At 35.6% G+C, this 21,148-nt stretch overlaps 1 protein-coding gene across 1 annotated transcript; it reads left to right on the top strand.

Moving 5' to 3' along the window:
* The first annotated feature begins 1,738 nt into the window (after positions 1–1,738).
* serinc2l (serine incorporator 2, like) lies at positions 1,739–19,847 on the top strand. The gene is made up of 10 exons (XM_067448165.1): positions 1,739–1,879; positions 7,243–7,404; positions 7,480–7,667; positions 8,695–8,774; positions 11,008–11,145; positions 11,266–11,435; positions 15,172–15,262; positions 16,293–16,443; positions 17,960–18,169; positions 18,635–19,847. The coding sequence occupies exons 1-10, from the start codon at positions 1,841–1,843 to the stop codon at positions 18,771–18,773; spliced, it is 1,368 nt and encodes a 455-aa protein (XP_067304266.1). The 5' UTR covers positions 1,739–1,840; the 3' UTR covers positions 18,774–19,847.
* Positions 19,848–21,148: the final 1,301 nt, after the last annotated feature.

Raw genomic sequence — 21,148 nt, 5'->3', positions numbered from 1 at the left:
TTTCCCTTTTATCCAAAGACACGGGACTATTTGCACCGTATTTATCAATGAGAAACAGGCTATCATACATTAATGGGGGTCGCTTGCAAATCGCAACAGCACGAATTACGTGACAACATCTTTCATATAGCAACATATTTCTGCTTTAAATATTGTGTGTAGTTAGCAGTGTGTGGTGTTTTCGGACATTTTTTTAAATTAAATTGCATTTGTCATCCCCGCACTCGTATTCTGCCTGACAGAACGAAGAGCTCGCGCTGAAGGCGGAGCTGTTTGACCAATCAGATGAAAGAGGCGTTTCGGCGCCGCCCACGTGTGGAAACGAAATATCGAACCCATAAACCGTTTTATAAACCACTAACGAAATATGAAAAATCGAGCCAAAATCTAATTTTTCGCTTTTTAAACTAAACAAAAAAACGAATAAACAACCGGATTTATCAGTTCTCATTAGATTATTCCATACCTAACAGGAAATGAAATGATCAGATGATACACGGACCATCCAGTTAATCTTAAATCCAATACGATTTTCACTTCAATGTCCACTGTAAACAAACATAGGTGTAGGTTAATTATTTCTGTTTGTGAAATATCTGACCTAATTAATCAAATACGCTATCACTTTGGTGCAGATATGAAATTTAAGGAATGTATTTATAAGTATCCTATTGTATATGATCAAATTCATTTAAATATCAACATCACAAATTAAATTACTCATCAAATACAGACTTTGAAATAATCAATGCCTTTGCTGAGGTCACGTTTCAAAATAAAAGTTGTTGAAGTCAGTTGGTAGAGTAGCTACATCAGGGGTTTTCAAACTTTATGATGCCAAGGACCCGCAAATATGATGAACCTTTATGAGGGACCCCCTTAAATCCATCTATTTTTTTATGCATAAAAAACATTTAAACTGTTAGATAAATAGTAAGTTTGACGTTTTAAATAGAACATTGTTTCCAAATTTAAATCGGCTATACTTAATGTTGGATGAAACCTGAAGAAGAATATGTTCAATAAAAAAGTACTTGTTTAAGCAACTTTCACAATAAATGTAGGTGCATCTTATGTAGCAGCTTATGTACAGCTCTACAAACCCAGTGAGCAAGATAAAGGGGACAGTGAGAAAACTCACTAGAAAAATACAAAGCAAACATATACAATTCTGAAAAGTATGTATGGCAAACAAGGAGAGAAAAGTTTAGAAATATACGACCCCCCGGGCCCCAGTTTGAAAGCCCCTGGGCTACATGACGTATTTACAGTCTATTCACGTCATAGACATCCATTTATTTTATAATGCTTTAAAAGCTGTGTATTTATGGTTATTTAGCCTACAACAACATAGGATTTGAAAAATACATTATAATATACAATGTAATTGAATTAAATACATTTATATGTAGCAGGACTAAATTGTATAATATAAATTAAATATAAAGATACGTATGCATATCCTAGCCTTTACGCATATGTAAAAACAATAATAATAACATAAAATATAAGTAATACCAAGTTTAAAATACAATAAACATATAACTACATAATAATAACACTACACTGAAGCTTATAAAAAGTAAAATCAAGTACTTTACGAGAAAGTATTATTTATACTTTTTATTATTATTTAAAAGCCTGGAATGGTGTGTCATTTAACTACTTTAAATTGTATAAAAAGAGTAACTTTTATTATGAAATATCATGAGTTGCCCGTTACAATCGTTAGCTTCCTCCAAATACTGGAATCATCTGACGGAAATAAGAGAAACACATTCTGTAATTGACTGTCAATTCATCCTCTGGCGATTTGGAGTCGTTTATTTTTTAATACAAAATGGGAGCCTGTATGGCGCTGTGCTCTCTTGCGAGCTGTGTAAGTATTCAGTTTCTCATGCTTTAGCTAACTGAGCTGCCACTTGACAGCGTCGCTAAATCGTTATCGGATTCTGAATAGAAAATACAAAACAAATATTTCTAATATAAGAAAACGTTACGTTACTGATACATTTTTTGTACGTAATGGACGCCCTATCTTAAATATAAAATGTGTCGTTTCCACTGGTCTATATAGAGAACAATAATTTGTCATTATATATCAGTGGTCGTTTCGGAGAGCTTTCAGTTTTCAGAAAACAATTGCATACACACGGAAGTGGGGTTGTTTACATTATATCAGACCCCCCCCCATGGCTTTATAACAAATAAAGTGTGTGAATGAACCATTCGGGGATATTTTGTCGTCTTGTAGTTTCGATGTGTTTTATATTGTTTGCTCATAGTTCAGGTTATACAGGTTTTAGTGCAACGCCTACTTGCATATTAAGAATTACATTTGAATTCAATTCAATTTAATAATCAAACGTATAAAAGTGAAGCTCTGATCTCTGTACCTCTAAGATACAGCTAAAAGAAAAAAATAACTGAAATGTGGTCATAAATAAAAAAAAACATCTTATAGGTTAGAAAAGATAGTATCTGTACTGTACATAAAATATATTGAATTTCCATAATCATTGGAACATTATTAATTGTAATTAGGGAAAAAGTAGATGAACTATGATCCGTAGATACTAGTGAGATTACTTATAGCTGGCTGACATACTTTCACCTGCTGGTTTTTAGGATCAGGGTTTTGATCCTGACCGTTCCGAAATTTTATAGATTGAACTTTGTATTTCCATGCCATGCTACTTTCTGTAAATGGCCCACTTTCTGTAAATGACACACTTTCTGTAAATTATTATTTAACTACCACTTGTTGGTACAGTACACACTGCATGACAGCCATATCTGCTCTACGTATGGCCAAACAATATTCCCAAAACTTAACATTATGGTTAGGAATGAGTTGTAATGTTTGGTTTTCATTTGACACTAATTATTCGTGCCAGTAAGACACACCTTTTCTAATCTGTCCTAAAAACAATGTTCCAGTTCAGTCTACAGGTGGTTTTTAAGAAATAGAATTGTGTAGCCATGATGTTTTTTATTTTATTTTTTATAATTGTGCTTGGGGAGTTGGTGTTCCACCGATCAACCACTCCTAGCATGAGCAACAGTCATGTGGAATTTCCTTAATTTAATTTAAATTACAATGCATGACTGGATTTATGAAGTTCAAAGTCTTATGCAATGATATCCTGACTGTTTTCTGCCTCAACATAGTCAAAATTGATTGTAAAATGCTTCAGGCTTTCACAGGGGGAATTCATTTAGAATAAAGTGCACATTTGCACATGCTGTGTGAAATGTTTTTGCTGCTGATTCACTAAAGTAATTATTTAAACAGATTCTAAAATAATTTAAAATCATTCAAACAAACAAACATTGAAATTTAATTACGGGTCAATGACCAAAAAAATCTTAATTTGGATATGGAAATTAAGATGGAAATTTGGATTTGGATATGGAAATTAAGATTAAGATTAAAATGGATATAATGCATGTTTTTGAGTCAGGGACAATGTGTTTAAACAACTTTCAATTGTTAAAATATTTCATTTATACATATGTACTGCTCATTTAAAAAAAAGAAAGAAAAGTCAAATGTTTTAAAAAAAGCAAACGCTTAAGAGTCTTTGATTGGATCATTTTTGTTGTGATTGTTTCTAGCATGTTATGTTTGGCAACAGTTCTTCTAACCCTAATTGATTGAGTGTGTAGCTTTTTCAACACATCATGGCCATATTCCAGGATGACAATGTCAAGATTCATCAGGATCAAATTATGAAACAATGGTTGGGAGGGAGCATGAATAATCATGAATTGGTTTCCATCTGAGTCCACACCTTAAATTCATTGAAAGTCTTTGGGATGTGCTGGAGGAGACTTTACAGAGTGCTTGACTCTTGCATTGCAAGATGACCAAAAACTGATGCACCACTTGATGGAAATAACATCACAACATTCATGCTCCCTCCCAACCATTCTTTCAAAATGTATTATTTATTTAGCTTTAGCTTTTGTTTTCATATAGCAGCAATATCACACTGTAGCCCAAGACTGGTTTCCCACTGAAGCTAAGCAGGGCTGAGCCTGGGTCAGTACCTGGATGGGAGACCAACTGGGAAAACCAGGTAGCTGCTGGTAGAGGTGTTAGTGAGGCCAGCAGGGGGCGCTCACCCTGTGGTCTGTGTGGGTCCTAACGCCCCAGTATAGTGATTGAGACACTATACTGTAAGAAGCACCGTTCTTCAGGTGAAACGTTATACTGAGGTCCTGACTCACTGTGTTGGTTAAAAATCCCAGGATGTCCTTCAGAAAAAGAGTAGGGGTAGAACCCTGTCATTCTGGCTGAGTTTGCCCATTGGCCCCTGTCCATCATAGCCTCCTAATCATCCCCCTTTCCTGATTGGCTTCATCACTCGGTCTCCTCTCCACCAGTCAGCTGGTGTGTGGTGAGCGTTCTGGCGCAATATGACTGCCGTCGCATCATCCAGGTGGATGCTGCACATTGGTGGTGGTTGAGGAGATTCCCCCTTCAATATGTAAAGCACTTTCAGTGCCTAAAAAGCACTGTAAATATTATTATTATTATTAGTAGTAGTAGTAGTAAGTAACCTAAAAACACCTCCTAATCATCCCTTTATACTGATTGGCTTCATCAATCTGTCTCCTCTCCACCATAAGCTGGTGTGTGGGGGGTGTTCTGGCGCAATATGGCTGCCGCCGTATTTAGGTGAATGCTGCACTGGAAAAAAAAGTGCGTTGTATTTACACCTTTACATTTTTGTGTACATCGGTCCCACATGAATCAATTGCATTAAACAAACATCATTTGTTCATGGAACTTCAACATCATGGAGTGAATACATTTTAAGTGACTCAATTTAAGTGACTTTGAAAGTAGTTTCAAAGTGAATTTTATATGACTCTCTGTCATGATTCAGACATTCAATTTCATATATTCATTCAACCACTTCAATTTCATATACTTTAATGTTACACAACTGAATTATAATACTGCACTAGCTAGTTGACAGACTTTTGGCTAGCAATAGCACACATTAGCATATTAAATGTTAAGCATTAAAAGCTCCTTCAGCAAAGCCATTATGACATTTGTTGTATTAGTCCACAGCCTAAGCAAATGCTCCACTCTTCTCTACAATGGTAACCCACAATCATTTATATTGTTGTAATAATTCCAACATAATTGAATATTAAACTCTATTAAACACAATCAAGTCTCCCCCTTTCTCATTTTGCTCAAAATACATAAAAAACACTTTTACATATAAAATAACATTTACTCTCTCTTGATTTGGCCATGCCAATCATACTGGGAACTAACAAGCCCTGGCAAGTTTCAGTTAATGCAACACAAATCATTCATGTAATACAACATAAGCGGATTAAGTTTGACTTCAGTTTGACTTCTATTTAAGTGGATTGAAAAGAATCAAATTAAGTTTGCACAAAATGTATAGCAATTGTGTTGCTTTTGCTTTATTAAATCATAATAAAATACTCATGTTTGCAGTTATGCCACCCTGATTCTCGAGATTTATCCAGATTGTTGAACAACAGTTTTTAGTTTTTCAACAGCTTTAAAACTACTGATATATATAAAATGTGTTTATATGAATGGTTTCAAACATAAAATTAGTAAAACTAAAAGTATTTTATTTTGGATTTAGTTTTCTGTTAATATGTGAGGACAGTTGTGCCACTTTTTGGCTTTTTTAAAATACCAAGACACAAAATTATATTTATTGTACTGAAAATCAATTAAAACTAAATCGTTTTGTAGATAAAATTATACTTGTCATGAATTTATTAAATTATTTTAAAAGAAAATAATGCACTTGGACACAAAAATTATACGTTTAAGATTTGCACACCGATACGTTTTCATAGAAATGTTTTTAGACAAAATCGAAGTTTTATTAATCCACTCGGCTCATGTTTAGTCATTTACATCATACTATAGATGCTTTGTATAGTAATATACCTCTGTTTTTAAGTTTGGGGTCAGTAGTTTTATTCAGAATGTATTAAATTGACAGTGAAGAGATTTATAGTGTCAAAAATTACTATTTCTAATCAATTCTGTTTTTTTGAACTTTCTATTCATCAAAGAATCCTTAAAAATACGTATCACAGTTTACCCATTAAATCTTAAGCAACACAACTGTTTTTAACATTGATCATAAGAAATTCAAACATAATTAATTAAGTAATTCTTAATTCATAGTTTAATGATTTCTAAAGGATCATGTGACACTGAAGACTGCTGAAAATCCAGCTTTGCACCACAGACATTTACATTTATGCATTTAGCAGACGCTTTTATCCAAAGCGACTTACAACTCAGGAGCACACGAAGCGATCCGTCAAGAAGTGGCAAAGAAACGCAAAAAGTGCCCCAAATACCAAGATTTGAACACTACTCAGAGTATAGCAAAAACCAGAAAAGGGAAGAAGAAAAGAGAAATAGAGGGGAGAATTTTCTTTTCTTTTCTTTTTTTTCTTTTCTTTTTTTTAATGTATGATTAAGTGCTCATGGAAGAGATGAGTTTTTACCTGTCTTTTGAATGAAGCGAGTGATTCTGTCGTGCATATGGAGGACGGAAGATCTTTACAAGCCTTCACTCGTTAGCTGAGCGAAGGCTTCTGGTGGGGGTGTAGACTCATAGGAGAGAGTCGAAGTATGCGGGTGCTGAGCTTGTGGAAGATCCATAAGCAAGAGTCAGAGCTTTGAATTTGATCCGGGCAGCGACTGGTAGCCAATGCAGAGAGATGAATAGAGGTGTGACATGAACCATTTTGGGCTCATTGAATACAAGGCGTGCCTTATATTAAGAATTACTTGTTGTCTCAACCAACTGTCTAAGTCTCATCATCTCATCATCATCCAGCTTCTAAAAAAAAAAAAAAAACAGGTTGTTGGCCTTGTTTGTTTCGTTGCTTCTATTGCTCTCCCCTTTTTTGTAAGTCGCTTTGGATAAAGGCGTCTGCTAAATGATTAAATGTAAATGTTTTCACTATATTTTTGATCAAATACATGCAGCCTTGGTGAGCATAACTTCTCACAGGAAAGAAAATCTCACAGACCCCAAACTTTTTGTCTACGTGTCGTGTACTTTGAAGATACTTTGTACAGTTCATACATTTTCTAGTTTTCTGTATATTGAGGTTTCTAATGTATTGCAGATTCTTTGAGAATTCTGGCAATTAATCAACAAATGCTACCCCATGTTAACTGCTCTTTCTTTAACTCCTTCCGTGTTACAGGCTTCATGTTTGTGTGGCTCTGCTCCATGTCTGCTCTGTGGCTGCTGTCCTTCTTCCAACAACTCCACCGTCACCCGGCTGATCTTCTCTTTCTTCCTCCTGCTGGGGACACTGGTGTCTGTAATCATGATCTTGCCGGGCATGGAGACGCAGCTCCGCAAGGTGGGCTCACCATCAGTGCACATTCACTTCACGTGTTCTTTAAGTGCATTGTGTTGATTTTAATGTCCTTTTCAGATTCCTGGCTTTTGTCAAGGGGGGACCACAATACCAGGGATCGAGAACCATGTTAACTGTGACGTGATTGTCGGCTACAAATCAGTCTACCGCATGTGTTTTGCTATGGCGTGCTTCTTTTTCCTTTTTTTTGCGATCATGATTCGTGTAAAAAGCAGCAAAGACCCTCGTGCAGCTGTGCAGAACGGGTGAGCCTGACTTACGCTTTATGACCATTACTTTATCATGCTATTGTTTTTTGTAACCATTTTCTACCATTTACTACATTAATTTAAATTTCAAATTAGTTTGATTTGAATTAGTGCTGGGCAATCCCAAAAAAAGATATAAATACATATGCATGTATATCTTAATACATATTTGCGTGTGTGTGTGTGTGTGTGTGTTTGTGTGTATATATATATATATATATATATATATATATATATATATATATTAGGGGTGACCCCTAATAGTCGAAGATTCGATGCATCGATATGCAGATACCACTGATCTCATGGTCAACTCTTCGCGGGTGTTATGAAACAAGGATCATACCATTTTGGCGATATGGGGGTGCTCAATATTAGTATTATAAAGACGTGACGCGGCGCTGAGCGATCGCCCCTTTAAGGGCACTGAGCTTCGCACCGGACGCACCGCACCTTTAATATTCGAACACATACACCGATGGCGGCATTTGGCGCCTGTCCGCGGCGATTAAATGTATATTTCCCTCAAATCGTGAATGTACATACTGATTTCACCCTGTGCTACAAGATACACTCATCGTGCAGCTCTTCTGTCAGAAGTCGATTCAAAATTGAGCTCGCGCGTATATAATGTTCACGTCTGCCTGGTGCGAGATCCCGGCGCTGAGCTTCAGTCCGGTATGCGACCCCCTTTAGGCACAATCGGCTTAAGAACGTGCATACAAACACACTCAAAGTGTTTTTTTAGGTTTATTTATCAAAATAATTTATATATTTGTGTGATGTTCTGTGTTTCGATCGCGGCTTTTAAATGTTATGAGAGAACAATTAATTTACGAGTGTGTAGTGTAGCCTAGTTTTGATCACTATTAAAAGTGGTGGCTGTGTGCCATGTGTAAAGTAAAATAAAAATAATGATTATACACAGTACACCTGCATACATTATGTAAATACAACCTTTTATTTTGGAGCGATTAATCGATGGCCCAGTGCTAATTTTTATCATTGAATGCTTTGTCGACAGGTTCTGGTTCTTCAAGTTTCTGATCCTAGTTGGCATCACTGTCGGAGCGTTTTTCATCCCGGATGGCACATTTCATGATGGTATTTTTTTGGTTGAATTCTTCCTTTAACAGCACATTATGAAACATTTTCCATTTTCATATAGTCGCAAAGGGAAATTCAATGACAACATGACAATGATGTCAAGCTCTAAATGCAGCAATAGTCATAATAATGCTATTCTGAGAAGACACTGTCAAAACGCAAGACTCGATTTCAAGGGATGTGGAAAAATGTCTGGTTTTCTGCAGGGAAGAATTCAATTACTTTTTAATGACCATTTTGAATGTTATGAGATGCATGGGAAAAGATGGGTATTAAAGTGGAATAGGATGTTATTATTTTTTCATAGCATATTACATTAGCAGTGAGAACGCATTGTTACAGTCTTGCCAGAATTCTCATGGTGGGGAATTAAAGATGCAGAACATTGTGTTCAGAGATCATGGGTAACTTCCAAAACACGATCTTGACATTCACATGCTTCATTGTGAATCTAAGTATGAAAATACAGGCCCTTCAGAGAAGCAACCTAGTTATAAATATAGTTTAAAAGGATAGCTCAACCAAAAATGAAAATTCTGTCATCATTTGCTCACCGTCATGTGAGTAACCTGTATGACTCCTGTACGACGTCCTACATCTGCAGAACACAAAAGAATATTATTAGAACTATCTAGGGCTGGTCCAAATACCATTTTTCTGAGCTTCTGAGGGAGAGCGCCAAACAAATTCTTCTCTCCAATAAAGAGCCGCAAGCAGCGCATCATGCGGGTAGGGCTTATATGCTCTGAGAATGGACTCTGAGTCTACACTAGTGAAACAAAACACACAGGTCTGTTACGACCCAGTAAAACGTTTATCAAACTCCTGTATTTTGCAGTCGATTCATTCATATTGATAATTACAGGCGTTCACATCACTCGCCCACTTCCGCCCACTGTCATTTCAAATTATTTTTATTTTTTTTGTATAGTAATAAAATATTTTAGTTTAGTTAGAGAACAGACTCTACAAATAACTGAACATGTCTGATCAATACAACATGAGCCGAACGAGAGTCGCAGCACAGACCAGCAGCAGGAGTCGGATTTCATTCATCACGAGAGTGGGGAGCCAAATGACAGGCTGATTGTGGAAGATTTGGTTTCAAAGCGAAATGTAAAAGCACCTATTTAAGAATCATTGTACTGTTTTGTTGTTGCGTTTTTCATTAAGAATAATAGGCTAATAAACCCACCATTCAAGCAACCAAATTGGCATTCACGGTGCGTGTCCTCTGGCTCGTTTTCAGTTCATTCCTATGGAAGCTCAACTTCATTCGTGTACATTTTACTTTCTGTTTAGAATTAGCAATATAATTCCTAATACATTTTGTTTCTATTATTTTATTTTCCACAATGTCAAACCAATGCAGCTGAAACCAAAATAAAAGCTCAGTTATGTGTAGAGATGGGTACTGAAACCCGGTATTAAATCAGCCCCGGTGCTAAATTATAAAAGACTGTATTATCGGTAAGCTCTGATGCTATGGGTTCTGCTGTCGGTACTGGAGCAATGAAGAAAATACACTTACTATTTATAATTGCTTTATAGACATAATATTGCATTGGTGATAAATGTTTTATATTCATTTTGTTTAAACATTGCTGTTTATTTTGCTATAGATATTTTACATGTTCAGATTATAAAGCAATGTTAATTCTTTTCTTAATTTTTTTTTTTATTATAATAAAGTCTAACAAAAAGAACCGATAAGGATACTGTTAAAGTACCGGGTTAAAACCTTAACAATACCCATGCCTAGGTATGCGTTTCTGTTTACAGAGAATAGTCCAGTTGCAGGGAACACTTTAGTTGGCTAAGAAGTAGCAAATATATTTATTAAGTATAACATGGTTTAACTGTCAATCCTATCAAAAACGTCTAGGCTATATATGAGAATTTAAAAAAGAGTATTGTATTTCGCCACATTTTATAGTGTAAACAAACAGTATATTTCAAGTGCGAGAACCGTTTTGAGTGCGATGAAAAAAACTTAACAAAAAAACAATGAATATTTGAATCCTAAATTTGAAAATCAAATACCAACCCACAAACAAATATTTAAATATTTGGGTCCAGCTCTAGAAATATCCCAGTGTGGTTGATATTTATTATTATTATTATTGTTTTTATTTTGTATTATTATTATTTTGTCTGCATGCATGGGTGAGTGATGTACGCAATTTCCACAAGCACAACTGTTTCCAGCTGTTGTCTTTTCTTCTTACAGTTTGGTTCTACTTTGGTATTGTGGGCTCCTTCATGTTCATCCTGATCCAGCTCATCCTCCTAATTGACTTTGCCCATTCCTGGAATGAGGTGTGGGTGAGGAATGCTGAGGAGGGCAACAACAAATGTTGGTTCTCAGGTATGTGGCAAGCAGACACACAGTAAGACATCCTGTTCATCACAATAGGCTTGCAAAGAGGTGTGTCCCAATCCACTCTTTTCAGAGAAAGAAACATGAGACTATTTTCTATGTCTGCAGGTCTGTTGTTCTTCACTATCCTGCATTACGCCCTGGCCTTTGCTGCGATTGTGCTATTTTATCTATACTACACCAAACCCGACAACTGCACTGAACACAAGTTCTTTATCAGCTTCAACCTGATTCTCTGCGTCATCATATCGGTGGTTTCCATTCTGCCAAAAGTGCAGGTAAAGTATTAAAGCACCAACGCATGTCAGAGTACTTTTTGGCCCCATTTACACTGCATGGTTCAAGTGACCCAATTCCGATTTTTTTCCTCTCATGTGGCACAGATCGGATATGACATGTTAACGTGTAAGCAGTAAAAAAAACGCATGAATTCCGATATCCTCAGATCGGATCGGATTCAGGCCTCACTCATATGTGGTAATAAATCCGATATGATTCGGATGTGTGCATTAGCCAGGTAAACGGTCAAATCGGATATTCCCCAGTAAATGCGAGTCATACGTCATTAAAAAAAGGACGGAGGCGAATGACGTCAACTCAGTTTGACACAAACTGCGATCCAGTGTTGCCAAGTCCACGGACTTGGGCTACTTTAACACAGTTTTGAGTTGCAATTGGGCGGGTTTTGTTGTGAAAACCTGGCAACCCCGTCAAGGGCTCTCCTCTTTTTCTCCGCCTTAAGAGAGAAATGTTTTGCCGACCTTTAAAGATGTGTGGAACAGTGCAGACAGCAAAACATTGTGCAATCATTTTGTCTGTGTCCATTGCATATCGCGATATTTTACTTCCTTTCACCGGTTAAGAACGTCTTGGGCTGTTTTGCCAGTGTACAGTGTAAATGCAAATATCGGATACGGGTCGCTTTTGAAAAGATGATATAAGCGGGTTGTCAAAAAATCCGATAAAGTCACCAAATCGGAATTGTGCATCAAGACCTGCAGTGTAAATGCAGTCTTTGTTCTGTCTCATATCTGATATTCCTCCAAAAACATTTAAAAATATACAATTTAGAAAAGAAGTTCAAGGTACTTAGGCATGGGCAAAATGACCAAAATCTTATATCATGATGAGTAATTTGTATTTCACGATAATGACATATATTAAAATCTCGTTATTTTTGCTTTAAATAAGGTTTTTATGATATCAACATTTTTGATACAAGTGAAATTTCATAATTCAATATCATATAAAAAACTAATACTGCCTTAAAAAAACTCATAAGCTTACTGAAGAGAAGAAAAATAAACTGAGATAAAGAAGGAGCAAAGAAAACAAGTTACAATAGAACAGCACCATAAATACTACATAAAATGTATAAAAAAAACAATACATAGTCTTTACTGTGTCAATGAAATATACATTTAGGGTGGGTTGCATCAACAAGGATTATATTAAACTCAGTTTAGAGCTAATCTAGGATTTGTTGATCTAGGATTTATTTTAAATTGAGTTGTGTTGCATCACTTAATTTTAAACCCAGATGAACAAATCTGGGATTAGAATTTTAACCTGCAATTAAAACCTCAATTTACGATAAATTTTCGCCGCCATGATGGATTCGCCATTGACAGCAACAATACTAATATTCAATTTCTTTCTTTATTGACCACCAAAATCTCTCTCTGACAAGTAGCTCTTGCCCATATAGCTGTCTTTATATAGCGATACGTAGAGAGACCGTTACTGATCAAGCGCAGTCAATCAAAACATTGCGGCAGCGTGTGCGGATTTCCAGGATTTCATAAGCCTTGAAATATATTTATAGTATTAATTAATGGAGTATATTGTGGCAGCGTAATTTATGACTAACAACTGTCATGATCGGCAAAGTGACTATCTCCATTCTTGACAGCAGGCACGAGTGCAGCGGGTATGAGAAACACGAGGCGATATTGTATGCTACAATATCGTGTAGTTTGAACCCGGCATAAGGAAGGCTGAAATGTAGGCTGAAATGCATCAGTGTGTAGTTTTTATAAACAACTAGCCAAACCAACAAAGTGCTTTTGGATTTATTTTCTTCCTTCACATTTTTATGTTGGAGACCCAACCAAAGAACAATAATTTTTATGATGTCCTTTAAGCAAACAGCGTTCCGTTATTCCCTCAATTTAAAAAACTATTTTTTTTCAAAAGGCCACAAAAACCATATTAAAAGGATAGTTAACCCAAAAATTAAATTTGTCATTAATGACTCACCCTAATGTTGTTCCGCACCCGATAGACCTCCATTCATCTTCAGAACACAGTTTAAGATATTTTATATTTAGTTTTATTTAAGGGAATAAAAACATCACAGAGGATGATCGCTTGACAAACTGCCAAACTGTTGAAATCACGTGACATTGGCGATCCGAATCATGAATCAGTCCACTGATTCATAACCGTTTGAATCTTTATTTGAGGATTGAAAACAAACCAGGAAGAGAAGACAATGCTGTATAAAGTTGTAGTTTCTGTTATTTTTGGACCAAAATGTATTTTCGATGCTTCAAGAGATTCTAATCAACCAAACGATGTCACATATGGACTACTTTGATGATGTTTTTATTCCCTTTCTGGACATGGACAGTATAGTGTGCATACACTTAGATATGCTCTCTGACTAAATAAAAAATATCTTAAACTGTGTTTCGAAGTCTTACGAGTGTGGAACGATATTAGGGTGAGTCATTAATGACATAAATTTTTGTTTTTGGTGAACTAACCCTTTAAAGTGATAGTTCACCAAACTATAGTTTGTACCCAGTAAATAACATTTGATGTTTATCTGCTTACCCCCAGACCATCCAAGATATAGGTGTGTTTGTTTCTTTAGTACAACACAAATGAAGATTTTTAACTCCAGCTGTTGCCTGTATATGTCAATGGTGTGTTTTCCATGAGAGCGACTATTAGAATAAAAAAAACATATAGACATATAAATCCATATTAAACTCTGTGACACACTGATGTCTTAAGACACGAAACGATCGGTTTCTGCGAGAAACCAATCAGTATTTGTTATTTTTTTACCTCACATCAGACAAATCTCATCTAGTATTCCCAATGCCATTACTTCCATTAAGTAAGTTCAAAAACCTGGCGCGGTCATGGATATATATTTACATAGATATCTCAACCTATTCGTGCCATCCATGCAGGCACTAATGAGGAATCTATATATTTATATCTCTATATTTGCACCAGGTTTTTTGACCTTAATTAAAAGAAATAGTGGCATTGGGAATACTAGATGAGATTAATCTGATATGAGGTTAAAAAAAAACATACTGTTCAGTTTCTCTCAGAAACCGATTGTTTTGTATCTTAGGACATCAGTGTGTTGCCACGAACCATGGGGTTTAATATGGATTCGTATGTCTATGTTTTTTACTCTCATAGTGGCTCTCATAGAAAACAGACCATTGACAAGCATTATATGAGCAACGGTTGAAGTTAAAAATCTTTATTTGTGTTCTACTGAAGAAACAAACACACCTACATCTTTGTCCCGGGGGAAAGCAGATAAACATCACATTTTCACTTTTTGGTGAACTATCCCTTTAAGATATTAAACAGCGTTAAGACATTAAATTTTAAGCAACAAACAGGAAATGACAAAACAGTTTTAACTAGCTGTTCTAAATATATGATTTTTGCCTCAGTACACAAATCCTGACATGAATGCTGATTTATAATGTGCATAAGAAAACAGTCTCTTCGTTGTACTGAAGGTCATCTACTGTTTGCATTAGCCTCCAGCTTTTGTCTTTTAAAGGAAACTTCTTTGTTCCCTCCTTTGCATACAGAATATCAATGCTGGCCTGCCTCAACAGACAAGCTTTCACTGTGCCAGCCATTATGAAAATCTGCAGTTTAGATTCTGTAATTTCATACAAGCTTCACTTTTGTTTACAAAATGTGATGTGTGCTTTACTAAATATGTTTCTTTATTTTTGCATGTGTTTGTAGGATGCCTCACCTCAGTCTGGTCTGCTTCAGTCCTCTATTATTACTCTGTACACTATGTATGTCACCTGGTCTGCCATGACCAACAATCCTAGTAAGTCATGCAAAAAAATATTTACTCGAAAGAAAAAAACAATCTGACTTTGGTCCCTATTTTCATTTTACAAGCTTTTATTATGTTCTCAGGTTGATGCTTTTTTGGGTGAGTTTTTGGTATCATAACCAGATGCTCAACCTTTATAGCCTCCTTACTGTATAAAGCCACATTACCCATTAGAATCCATATTATGAATTTAGTCCTCTATACCAATATTTTGTTAGGGTTTAGTTTGCATATAATCTACTAAATATACCTATTAGCAATCCAAAGAAGCATTGAAAATGTGATTAGCTGACCACTAGGTGTGTAGTGTTTGACCACGGTCTTTAGTAGTGAAGTATGTGGATTTTAAAGGGATAGTTCACCCAAAAATTAAAATTCTGTCATGAATTACTCACACTCATGTCGTTCCAAACCCATAAGACCTTTGTTCATCTTCTGAACACAAATAAAATGATGAAATCCGAGAGCTCTCTGACCCCTCCGTAGACAGCAATTTAATGACCACTTTCAAGGGCCAGAAATTTAGTAAAGACATCGTTAAAATAGTCCATGTGACTCCAGTGGTTCAACCTTAATGTTATAAAGCGACGAGAATAATTATTGTGCGCAAAAAAACAAACAAAAATAACAACTTTATTCAACAATATCTTCTTGTCTGTGTCGGTCTCCTACGCAGTTTACATTGGTCAGCATCACACGCATGTGTCTTGGTGATCACGTGAACAGCCAATGGTAAGCCGGCGTTCTGGCATAGCTTTGACGTAACGCGGAAGCGCTGCACTGTATTTAAAAAAACACTATTCTTGACGCTTCATAAAATGTAAGGTTTGAACCACTGCAGTCACATGGACTATTTAAAAAATAAGTCGTTACTACCTTTTGGGTTCCGAATATGAACGAAGGTCTTACGGGTTTGAAACGACATGAGTAATTGAGTGAACTAAACCTTTATTTGGTGTAATTATATTATGGTTCAGTATGTTCACTTTTAAACCTTTCATTTTTCTGACTCGACCCGTAGATCGTGAATGTAACCCTAGTTTGCTCAGCCTGGTGTCTAATATCAGCACAACTGAGGCGATGCCCACAAGCTCCCCTGGGATGGTGCAGTGGTGGGATGCTCAAGGCATTGTGGGATTGGTCATCTTCCTCTTCTGCACCTTTTATGCAAGGTACATTATGCAAAACAATTTTTGCAAATTTCATTGAGCTCTTCTTTACTATCAGTATTTTTTTTTAAATGCATAAAGACCATCTCAAATACATTTCTACAGCTCCCGTAGATACAGTAACTGGTGGTTTCCATGCTGATTTATTGTAGTCTACAATTTGACGATTAAAATCAACTGCACCAGAGATGGGTTAACCAGCTGTTTTAATGATTCACTAATTGCTAATAGTTTAAGAAAGCTTGAGGGTAGATGTGCTTTGTAACCAAAACGCAATGATCAACTTTTTTAATGTTTAGTACATTAGCCCAGCGTATTAAATGCTTTTTAGTTTAATTACGTGAGTGCCTTGGAATATTTATTTTCATGCACCAGAGATGGATTGATCAATGGTGTCAGATGTTGACACCTGTAGGCAAGGTCCATAATTAACATTTGCCAAGCAGCAAATGTGAGTACAAATTGGCCTTGGCAAGTAAATAAATAAAAACCTTGTTAGTTGGATGGTAAATTTACCTTTAACATAGTCAGTGTGTCATACATCTTTTGTTTGATTAGTAGCTAGAAATGGTGCAGAATCTTAATAATTTTTTAGTTGCATATTATGGAATAATTACGTTTTTAGAAACAGTTCAAACACAGATTTATTTTCTGTTTTCATTTTGAATTTTTAGTGGCACTAATATACACTTTTATTAAAAAATGTAGGGTTGGTCTTTTTGCTCATAAAGACATTTATTGCATTTGCATCAAATGCATTTATTTGAGCAAACACAGTCAAAAAGTAACTTTGTGAGATTAATATTTTAAATAACTGTTTTATTATATTTTAACATGAAAATGCCGTTACTGATTATTTCACATAATCCTTCAAAAATCATTCTAAAATGCTGATTTGGTGCCATAGTATCATTTCTTCTCGTTGAAAGTTGTGCTTTTGTTGTTTGGAAAAAGTTTAGGATTGTTTGATTAATAGAAAGTTAAAAAGAACTGAATTTTAGTTGACCATGTAAAAGTAAATGCAATGCATCCTTGCAACCAAAAAAAAGGATGAATAAATTTAAAAAAAAATATATATATAATACTGATTTTCAGGATTCATCAACCATAGACCTTATTCAAAGCAGCACCATGAAACATATGAAAGTGACTGTGATGGATAAACTTAGTCTTTCTTATAGCAACCACTGTATACGCTATATAAAGCTCCTAGATCACTTATCATTTTCCACAGCTTTTGTCTGGAGGTGTTTTTTTTTGTGTCTACTTCGATTCATCTGCAGAACAATCAAAAACGCATTAAATAATAGTACAACCCACTGTAGAGATAAATGTCTCACTCAAAGCCTCGCTTTTGTTCCGGTTAAAAATCAAAGCGCAACACTGCTTTGACCTGTGAGGTCTACTGGCATTTTATATACTTCAGAAAAAAAAAAAAAAAAAAATCTCTCCCCCCCAGTCTTGATCAAGTGAACATATTTTCTTGCTATTGTCCATGTGATGTATGTTCTCTTTTCAGCATTCGTTCATCCAGTAACGCTCAGGTAAACAGGCTGATGCAGACAGAGGAGGGAAAGGGCACTGTGGGAGGGGAGGAGGTGGGTGAAGACGGTCTGAGGCGTGTTGTGGATAACGAAGAGGATGGCGTCACATACAACTACTCCTTTTTCCACTTCCACCTCTTACTAGCCTCTCTCTATATCATGATGACTCTCACTAACTGGTACAAGTAAGTGTTTGTTCTTTCACCTTTTGATTCTGGAGTGAGTTCATTTCATTTATATAAAAGTATATGCCATTTAAAAAAAAAAAACTCATAACATATTTTTAAAGTATAGTTCACCCAAAAAGGCAAATGGCAAATTTTTTAATGGGGCTGTCATACGATTAATCACAATTTATCACATCCAAAATAAAAGTTTGTTTTGCATAATTATTAATATATGTGTGTGTACTGAGTACACATATTTTGTAAACACAATTTTTTTGGGGATGTGATTAATCGTTTGACAGCATTAATGTTTCCTCAGCATCATATCATCCTATACCTTTGAGTGGAACACAAAAGGAGAAACTTTAAAGAATTTACTCGTCATTATTTCATGCAGTTACAATCAATAGAACGTAACTGCATCATAAACTAGCTCATGTCTAAATACTGTTTTTTCTGCCTTTTCCTCACATCCATCTTTAGACCTGATATAAGCACTCAGGCCATGCAGAGCACTATGCCTGCAGTGTGGGTGAAGATCTGCTCCAGCTGGCTGAGTTTGGGGCTCTACCTGTGGACGCTTGTGGGTCCTGTCATTTTACCCAATCGAGACTTCAGCTGAGCATGAGTGGGTGACACTCCCTCACCCATTCATACTGTCCATGTTTGTGATGTGTTAGAAATATTACAATCCAAAAACCATTCAATTGCACGACTGAAAGTAATTCAAATCTTAAACAGGCCATTCGTGACTAGTATCATAAGGCCGATAGGTACTTACAAGTTTAAGAAATTGCATGGACAAAAACAAAAGTATATGATGCCATGACAAGTATTTGAAAAAAAAAAATAATACACTTAAGTCTGCTTCAGTTGTTCAGTAACTTAACACGTGACATGAGAATTAATGCTGTGCAGAAAGTTGCCATTCATCATTAGATTTCCTTTCTGACTTTGGGTGCTTCTCAGAGGCTTGACACCTGATGCACACATAATCTTTTAAGTCACATCTTACCAGTTTAGGTGAAACACATTTCACACAACTTAGTATTTACATACTTGATTTATTAAGAATGTCTTGATTTATCAACTTGATTTATCAAATCTCTAAAGCACAGTGAAAGTAAGAGTGTTCCGTTTTACAAATACGTCGTGCTTCGACTCCTCCATCTTGCATCTGATCTTTATGTCCTTAAGATGGAGTAACAAAAGGAAAAGTGAAGCACCCTTTTTGTTTTAATGAATTATTTACTGCATCTCCTTTCATACACTACTGTTCAAAAGTTTGAGACTTTTGAAAGAAGTCTCTTATAAGGCTGAAAGCACAGTAAAAACAGTAATATTTGATCAGAAATGCAGTAAAATAGCAAAACTGTAAAATATTAGTGCAATTTCAAATACTGTGTTCTTGTTTATTAAAATATAATTTATTCCTGTAATTGGAAAGCTGAATATTTAGCACCAGTCTTCGGTGTCACATGATCCTTCAGAAATTATTCTAATATCCTGATTTGGTGCTCAAGAAACATTTATTACTGTTTTCACAGTTGAAACGGTTGTGCTACTTAATATTTTGTGGAAACAGTCATAAAAAAATTCAGGATACTTTTATGAATAGAAGTTTCATAAGAGCAGCATTTGTTTCAAATCTGTAGATGAGATGTAAAAGTCTTTACTGCCACTTAAATTAATTTAAATCAATATTGCTAGTTTATTTTGTATTGTATTAAGGTAACAACACTACTCGTCAGTTTAACAGGTGTAAGCTACTAAAACCTGATGCCACACATTTCCAGTGCAGCAAATAAACTCAATAACTGCCCTACAGATGTTAGTGGTCAGCCACGAATACGAATATGCATAATACTGCTGCTAGAAACCTACACTACCTGAAGAAGCAACCTTTTTACAGTGATAGCATTTCAACATCAACATCTTTTTCAATGCAAGAGGGCCGTGGGCAGCCCATGTACACTGGGGGGCTTAAATGGGGGGCCGATTTCACTCTAGGTCCTCTGTAGAGTCCCTAAAACTTGTGCATCCAGGAGATAAGCCCAATCTGACACACCCTTCCCCAGTACAGCTCATTACACCACACTCCACCGTGAGGTCCATGAACTACAGATTGTGCTGTAATATTGATCAGTAATCCAAATTAATATAATATGGTGCTGCCAATCCATCAGAGCCTCATGTTAGCATTTCTAGCTTGTCGTTTAGCAGAATGCTTAAGTAAAATTTACTTTAGTGTGGCAATAGGTAATTTAGTCTGGGAAAAAAAATTAAATGGCACTTACATATAAATGAACAGTTCAGGGCTGGTTAATATGTTAATAATTAATGTATTTAATGGCTAGATGTTGTTCCCAAGAATTGATTTGTTAAACCTTCTGCCTGTGACGCTTGGTACACTTTTAGTTTTTTATTACTTTTATTTTTGTTATACATTTTTCTTGTAAGCACATGCTGGAGATAAATTACGTACTATTTGACGACATAAACATTTTAAATATGACAAAAAATACATTTAGTTTACATTTTTTAACACTGTCATGAAAGCAAAATATGAAATTTCAGAATTATTGAAGTATTGTAGGTGTCTGTCTCAAGTCATTCGGTATTGCTTGTGCTATGCTTGTGACATTGGAAGAAACTGATTGTGAAGTATGTACTGTTGTGTATATATAAAGTATATTTGACCTTTTTCCAAAGTAACAATTTAACACAAGCATGATGGTTCATCTGTATTCTATTATTAGAAGCAACGTACAAGATTAGTCAATTTTCATGTGCCTTCAGTGATAACCCGTCTTATCAAAAGCGACCAGGTTTATTTCAGACCTATGGAGAAGTGCCTTGTTGCTGTTTTATAACATTTCCTTTTCATACAATATTGCCCTTTCAGTTGTTTTTTGTGGATCTATTATTTCAGTGATCTGGTGTTGTTTGATTTGTGTGTATGCTGTATATATTACAATAAACTCATATAATGGGTCA

The sequence above is a fragment of the Pseudorasbora parva genome, chromosome 7 (genome assembly GCF_024679245.1).
Source record: "Pseudorasbora parva isolate DD20220531a chromosome 7, ASM2467924v1, whole genome shotgun sequence".
NCBI lineage: Eukaryota > Metazoa > Chordata > Actinopteri > Cypriniformes > Gobionidae > Pseudorasbora > Pseudorasbora parva.
Note: the sequence above shows the minus strand (reverse complement) of the source record. Positions and strands in the feature narration are given on the sequence as shown.

Coding starts and splice junctions, on each gene's coding strand:
- serinc2l (XM_067448165.1), top strand. CDS start 1,841: ATGGGAGCCTGTATGGCGCTGTGCTCTCTTGCGAGCTGT. Junction 7,405..7,479: donor TGGAGACGCAGCTCCGCAAG/GTGGGCTCACCA, acceptor TGTCCTTTTCAG/ATTCCTGGCTTTTGTCAAGG. Junction 15,263..16,292: donor TGCCATGACCAACAATCCTA/GTAAGTCATGCA, acceptor CTCGACCCGTAG/ATCGTGAATGTAACCCTAGT.